The sequence below is a fragment of the Onychostoma macrolepis genome, chromosome 17, assembly GCF_012432095.1.
Source record: "Onychostoma macrolepis isolate SWU-2019 chromosome 17, ASM1243209v1, whole genome shotgun sequence".
Classification (NCBI taxonomy): Eukaryota; Metazoa; Chordata; class Actinopteri; order Cypriniformes; family Cyprinidae; genus Onychostoma; species Onychostoma macrolepis.
This window is the reverse complement of record NC_081171.1, coordinates 20,819,364-20,826,592: the sequence shown is the minus strand read 5'-3', so window position 1 is coordinate 20,826,592 and position 7,229 is coordinate 20,819,364. Positions and strand designations below refer to the sequence as shown.

At 37.5% G+C, this 7,229-nt stretch overlaps 1 protein-coding gene across 6 annotated transcripts in view; it reads left to right on the top strand.

Annotated features, from left to right (window-relative positions):
- Positions 1–376: 376 nt before the first annotated feature.
- The window catches only part of dtnbb (dystrobrevin, beta b), a 49,497-nt gene continuing 42,644 nt past the window's right edge, over positions 377–7,229 (top strand). Inside the window, exons 1-6 of one of the 6 annotated variants that reach the window (XM_058749792.1) lie at positions 389–760; positions 4,245–4,297; positions 4,657–4,724; positions 5,052–5,166; positions 5,724–5,804; positions 5,956–6,169. In XM_058749792.1, coding sequence (XP_058605775.1) covers positions 5,979–6,169 — 191 coding nt within the window. In that variant the 5' untranslated portion in view covers positions 389–760; positions 4,245–4,297; positions 4,657–4,724; ... (1 more) ...; positions 5,724–5,804; positions 5,956–5,978. Of the gene's footprint in view, positions 761–4,244; positions 4,298–4,656; positions 4,725–5,051; positions 5,167–5,723; positions 5,805–5,955; positions 6,170–7,229 lie in introns of all 6 variants that reach the window. The other 5 variants (XM_058749793.1, XM_058749787.1, XM_058749786.1 and 2 more) reach the window with 5 other exon arrangements.

The following is a 7,229-nucleotide window of genomic DNA, read 5'->3' as shown; positions in this document are numbered from 1 at the left end:
TTATTCTTTCAATGTAATTTGGTTAAATTTTGACTGAGATATTGGGTAAAACAAACAAAAACGTATTTTGTCTTTAGAGACCAGCCCTGTATACTGAGACCTTAATATAATGAGAAATTATAAAACCAGGTAATTAGGCTATTTGATTCGTTTGATCAGTAGGCTATAATTTAGTTTTACCCCTACAGTGTATATTTAGTTTAAAAAATCTATTTCTGGCTTTTGCTTTGCTTCTCTGCTGTAGCCTAGTATGTATTATTAAGAAGTGCATCTCTATATAAGCCTACAGCCTTGCTCTGTTAATGTTAATGTTGAAATGCAAAATGCAAAAATAAACATCTTTATGTGTCCCAGCATATTTGAGCAAGCATATGGCACTGCATTACATAAAACAAACAGTCGGCTAATAGCTAAGTAATAATCGTGCACATGAAGAGCAGTAGTGCTGCTCAGTGATGGGAAAGGCAGGAGTGCTCTGCTGTCCTCTGCTGTTGGCTGGGGCTCAGAGAAGCGCTCGCACTGCAGTTCCTACAAGACCGAATCAAACGGAACGGTAACCACGGCACAAACATGACGATGGGGGAGCGCAGCGCCAGCAAACTGCGGATTATTGGGTCGGTATTTGTCAGCCAATATTAAAAAAGTGAAAGGAAAGAAAGCTATGATGAAGATGATACGCCAGGAATCGAGCGCGAGCCCGTTGATCTCTCTCATCAGATGCTGATGATGGTCAGGCGACCTGCGTGATTTCCTCCCGCTGGTAAGATCGCCCGCTAATGATGCTTTCACATTCAGATGCTAATACAAACACACGCAACCGAACGTGTCCTCAGAATATCATTTTACGGATCCAGTTGTATTTGTGCACCATATAGCATCTTATTTATTTAACGTGCCAGGTACACAGGGAGTTAAATAAAGATAAACATGGCCGTATGCATTACGCTTAGACGCTGTCATTTAAACGCATTCGGGGTGTATTACTATTTTAAATACACGAGTTTATTTCCGTTGGTTAGTGAAAAACCCTCACGTTGAGTCACGTCAAAGCGCGAGTCATTATAAAGGTGTGTTACTAATAGCTTAGTGGGCCTTAAATTCACTCAGCAGTGGCCCTGCAAAATGCGATTAGATTAGCAAAACCAACGGAACGATTTGAAGCCAGAAGTCATAACGGTCAGGAATGACATAATGCTTTCTAGTGGTGTTCAGTTCGTGAACGAATCAATGCTTTTGAGCGAATCTTTTAAGTGAACGAATCTTGTTCAGTTCCATGCACCGACTCGTATGTTTTGGTTCACTGAAGTCCTGTCATTAGGATCCAATAGTAGCCTATCTAGTGTGAAGAACAGTTACAGTTACAACAGTTGTTACCTATCTGATTTAACCCATTAAGTGTAGCCTAGTTTTGATTGTGTAAGTGAATGTATATAGGTTGGTTCAGTAATAGACTTGTGAAATAGGCCTAATATTTTTGACTATAATAAAAGCAGTGAATTTAGATGTGCAACAGTTGGGTTGCGGAAGTAAAACTCAATGATAACTTGCTAATCTTTGTGAACGCCGATATTATTAATCAATGGCATATGCATTTGTTGAAGCCATTTGTGCATTTTATTTGAGCTTATTTTTAAAATAAATGCTTAGCGGTGGAAAAACTACATTACCCAAGATGCTGTATGAAAATTACAAGTAGAATCAAATACAGTCAAAAGGTCTCTGCAGGGAAGGCCCTCTCCCATGAAACACCCTGAGTAATGTAATCATTATAAAATACTTAAAGAAAATTCTGTCATTAATTACTCGCCCTCATGTCGTTCCACCTCTGGAAGACCTCTGTTCATCTTCGGAACACAAATTAAGATATTTTTGATGCATTCCGAGAGCTCTCTGACCCTCCGTAGACAGCAAGGATCCTTACACGATTAAGGCTCAGAAACGTAGCAAGGAGATCGTTAAAATAATCCATGTGACATCAGTGGTTCAACCGCAATTTTACGACGCTACGAGAATACTTTTTGTGTGCAAAGAAAACAAAAATAACGACTTTATTCAACAATTCGTCTCCTCCGTGTCACCCTATAGCGCCATTTTGGAGAGTATCACATACGTAAACAACGTATGCAACGTATGTACACGGAAATGTTGTTTACATTCAGATCAAAGCGCAAACAACGTAAACAGCGTATCCACGTACGGTGCTGCTGACACAGAACAGCATACATTGTTTACATATGTGGTACTCTCCAAAATGGCGCTATTGGAGGAGACAAATTGTTGAATAAAGTCGTTATTTTTGTTTTCTTTGCACACAAAAACGTTCCTTGCTACGTTTCTGAGCCTTGATCGTGTATAAGGATCCTTGCTGTCTATGGAGGGTCAGAGAGCTCTTGGAATACATCAAAAATATCTTAATTTGTGTTTCGAAGATGAACGAAGGTCTTACGGGTTTGGAACGACATCAGGGTGAGCAATTAATGAAAGAATTTTCATATTTGGGTGAACTATCCCTTTAAATATTTGAATAGTTTAAAATATATTGTTTCTATGGATATAATCATCAACTTTAAACAAATTCATTTTATATTTTACCATTGTTTTTAATTTGATTGTCTTTCACAATGCTTTAACGCTTTAATAAAGACTTTTTAAAAATCCCTATGATAAAAATGTAGAGAAAAAAAACATCTGAAAAAGTGGAAAGGCACTAATGCACTCTTTTCCGAATTCAGCTGCTGTTTTGAGTCTGTCACTGAATCAGTCACTTGATTACAGTAATGCTCCGCAGTTTGGGGAAAATAGATGTGTGTTTTGTCATTTCTGTCTCACTCTTTCTATAAATCTCTTTCTAGATTAGACAGGCCTCTGTTCACTTAGGTTGTAAACAGCTTGTTTATTAAAAAAATTGTTGAGAGAATGATTAAAGGGGTATTTCACCCAAATATTTGCTGAAAGTTTACTCACCCTTAGGCCATGCAAAGATGTAGATGAGTTTCTTTCTTTATTGGAACTGATTTTGAAAAAAATAGCGTTACATGTTCCCCAGTGGATGGGTGAGAGTTTAAACAGCTGATAAAAACATCCCAATAACCCACAAGTAATCCACACAAAGTCGTCTCACTTGAATCAGGAGAGAAATATGCACAGATCAAGTAATGTTTCCAAGTGCAAACAGTGCTAAACAAATAGGTCAGTGGGTTTTGATGTTGAGAGGACAACAGGGGATGACTTTTTGACTAGAGGAAGCATAATTATAGATTATGCGATGGTTTATGATGGATTTGTGTTTTACAAACACACAGCTTTTCACTTCACAAGATGTTAATTGATGGCCTGGAGTCGTGTGGATTACTTGTGGATTATTATGGTGTTTTTATCAGCTGTTTAGACTCTCATTCTGACGGCACCCATTCACCGCAGAGGATCCAATGGTGAGCAAGTGATGTAATGCTAAATTTCTCCACATCTATTCTGATGAGGAAACAAACTCATCTACATCTCAGATGGCCTGAGGGTGGGTGCATTTTCATTTTTGGGGGAGCCTTTCCTTTACTGAATCACTCACACAATTTACTGCCTAACTATGTAACCTGCAGAAAGGGTTACTGAATCAGTGAATGAATCAGAACAGATCATCTTGATGAAGTGAATCAATGGATTCAAGTCATTGGGATTTCTAAAAACCCTTTCTATTAATGGAAGCAGCAAGTAAATATGAGTTGACGGCTGATGTAACATTTTATGGTGAGGATGTAAGAACTACAATTACACAACAGTAATAACTCTACACATTACTATAATATCCAGTATCATGTATATATTTTTACGTTCAGAATTCTTCTTTCATTGTCTTCATGTGACTCCTTAGCGGCTCGTTTCTCATCGCTCTCTTGTCTCTGCACATTACTTTTACTCACAGCAAATTCTAATGTAGAATATGCATGCATCTCCTTTTTCACAGTCATTATACTCAGAATTCTTCCTTCACTGCCTCTTATGATGTGTCCTCCTCTTGTCACTATTAAGTGGCTCCTTAGCAGCTCTTGTTTCATTAGCTCACAGGAAGCAGTATGTGCAGACACTATTGTCATACATAATCAGCACTAGCACAGCAAGAGAACTCAAATGCCCTTTTGTGAACGGGGGCTTTATTCCAGGTTTTATTTTTGTGTGTGTGTGTGGGTTGGATTGGGGGGAGGGGTATTTCCCCAGATGTCAACATCAAAATGTTTTTCCTTACATAGGAGCTTCCTGGTTCATTTGCATCACCTTATCTGAGTCCCAGCCAACCTGACAGGTCAGTAATAGTCTTAAAGAATTTCCTGTGGACTGACGATATGCTCTATGAGTTTGCAAAAGAGAGATTTTTGATTAAAGGAATGTGGAATAATATACACAGAGATAGATAAATAGATTCCTAAAAAAAACACCATTCATTATTGTATTTAATTAGTCGTTATATTATTGTAAATGAAAATGGCTGTTGAAAATCAATTAAAATAGCTCTATTGCAATTGTTTTGTATAGCTCTTTCAGTTTTAGTTTATGAAATATTGAAAAATATTTGCATGCTTTTTGCTGTTATTGTGAGTTGTGTCTTCGTAATGAGGCTGTGGTTAAGCTGTGGTATTAAATGGACCTTTTTGTGTTGTGTAGAATGATTGAAGAGGGAAGTAAAAGCAGCAAGTCCATGGTGGAGAAGAGACAGCTCTTCATGGAGATGAGTGAGTTGCTTTCAGAGTTAACAACACTTTCTGCACAATGCACCACACACTTACACAGAGGCCTTGTTGAAATCTATTCGCCCTTCACTGCCACAGGGCAATAGACTGGCACAACTGATTGGAAGGCAAAACTGATTTTGAGAAAACAGTAGAACTGGGTTGATGGTCCAGTATAAAATGTCACAGTTGCTTTGTATGTTCAGAGTGTTTTTGTGCATGTCATAGATTACACATTTTTGAAAGCATAGGTCACTCAAAAATACTCACCCTCATGTTGTTCTTATGACTTTTTTTTTCTTTTCATTTTTCTTCTATGGGACACAAAAGGTAGATATACTGTATCACGTGGGCTGCTTTTATGAAATTTTGAAGGTCGCATTTACAGATTCTCTACAAATTTTCGTGGGCGAAATCCAGTCATTTCTATAGGAATCTGTGCAACGTGGGTGAAAATTCTCCATGCAGATTTTGCTTGTGTTCAGTTTTTCTGTTCCAAATGCTCTGTGAAGGCATAATTTTTGCCGTTTGGAATGCAATGTAAATTTGATACATGAAACTCACTGCACTAGCATCTCAAAAATGCTTTTGTGATGCAAAATTAATGCAAACACAATCAGTTATGTTTTAAGGACAGGACAAAACATCTGATATGTTAAAATAGATCTGTGAATGCAAACTATTAAACCTGCCACTTTTTATGTCATTAGTAATATATGGTTTATATTTCCTTGAATGTTTTTGAAGGTATATTTAGTTGATTACAAATCTTATTTATTATCAATCTGTAGTTATTTTAAAAAGTACTAAGTAATTTAATAAAAATGCACTCAAGAATAGTTTTGGAATCAGATCATGATTCCCAGAATCGGAATCGGATGCCTAAATACTCCCAACTCTAGTAAATAATGGCAAAATTTGAATTTTGGGGCAAACTATAAAATGGTTTAAGGAACTTTGCAATGTGAAAGTACCAAAACTGATGCATGTCATTTTCACCAGGGGCACAAAACTTTGATGTTATTCGCCTCTCAACATATAGGACGGCATGTAAGCTACGATTTGTTCAGAAACGATGCAACCGTAAGTCCTCTCTCCATGTTATTTATTTTAAAATACCAGTTTGTGATGTACAAAGTCACTTTGGTATATAAAATACTTGTGTATGAAAAGCAACAAAGCATATCCATTCCCTATTTTTAATTTTCTCAATGGTGTGCTTTTCCTGTCGTAGTTCATCTAGTGGACGTGTGGAACATGATCGAAGCTTTCCGTGACAATGGGTTGAGCACGTTAGACCACAACGCGGAGATTAATGTGTCACGCCTGGAGACCATTTTGTCCTCCATCTTCTACCAGCTCAACAAGCGGCTGCCCACCACCCACCAGATAAACGTGGACCAGTCCATCGGCTTGCTGCTAAACTTCATCGTGGCCACTTATGACAGGTGTGTTGTTAGTGAGGGAGATTTGTTTTTCCCTCAGGGGGTCCCTTGTGGCAATATGTCCCTGCAAACCCGATGGACTGTGAGTCATATGCATCGTGACAAGAGTGAGTGTTTGGAAGGCATAGGCTCTGTTCCAGAACATAGTGAGTTGCCTACGGAGGCAGCATTTCAAGACATTGAAAATACACTAATAAGGCTATAAGGCTATATGGTAGGCAACCTAATTATATTTCTTACTAAGATACCTCACTTTGTTTTGGCAAAATTCTAAAAGTGCAGTCATATTTACCAATTCGCAAGCAAAATACAGTCAGATATCCACTCGATCTGGAATTTCTATTGAGGGTGAAAGATTTCCCCATGCAGATTTTGCAACGGGTTGACTTTGGTCACATGAATTCAGCGCTCTGACCCGCAGAGAAAGCTGCTTGGTTTGAAAGTGTCTTCTGTGTGAGCTGTGCCTCATTATAGCTACACTATTGACTAATATACAAAGCATGTAAGATTTCACCAAATTTGCTAATGTGCATTGTAATGACCTAACTGAAAAAATAAAAGACCAAAAAAAAAAAGTGAAAATATAAAAATTGTTAAAAATGATCAAAACTTACTATTTTACCCCAAATTTTCTTCTTGCATCAGTGTTGCTGCCTACATAGAGCGTACCAGATTGGTCACTTATAAGATGACTGATATATTGATGTATATATATACAGTATATGTGTGTGTGTGTATGTTTTTTTTTTTTTTTTTTACATTTAGAGACACTTTTATCCAAGGCAACTTACAAATGAGGACAACAGAAGCAATTAAAACCAACAAAAGAGAAATAATATATAAGTGCTGTGACAAGTCTCTGTAATAGTTGTGTATGAGTCCCTCAGTTGTCCTCAGTATGAAAATAAATGGATCTCAAAATCATACAGTCATTGTTGGAAAGGGTTCAAATATGCAAAAGATGCTGGAAAACGAAATAATTTGAGGGACCTGAAAGATTTTTCTGACTGTAAAGTTGATGTCCCCACAATAACAGGCTGGTGTAAAACCAATAAATCATCCA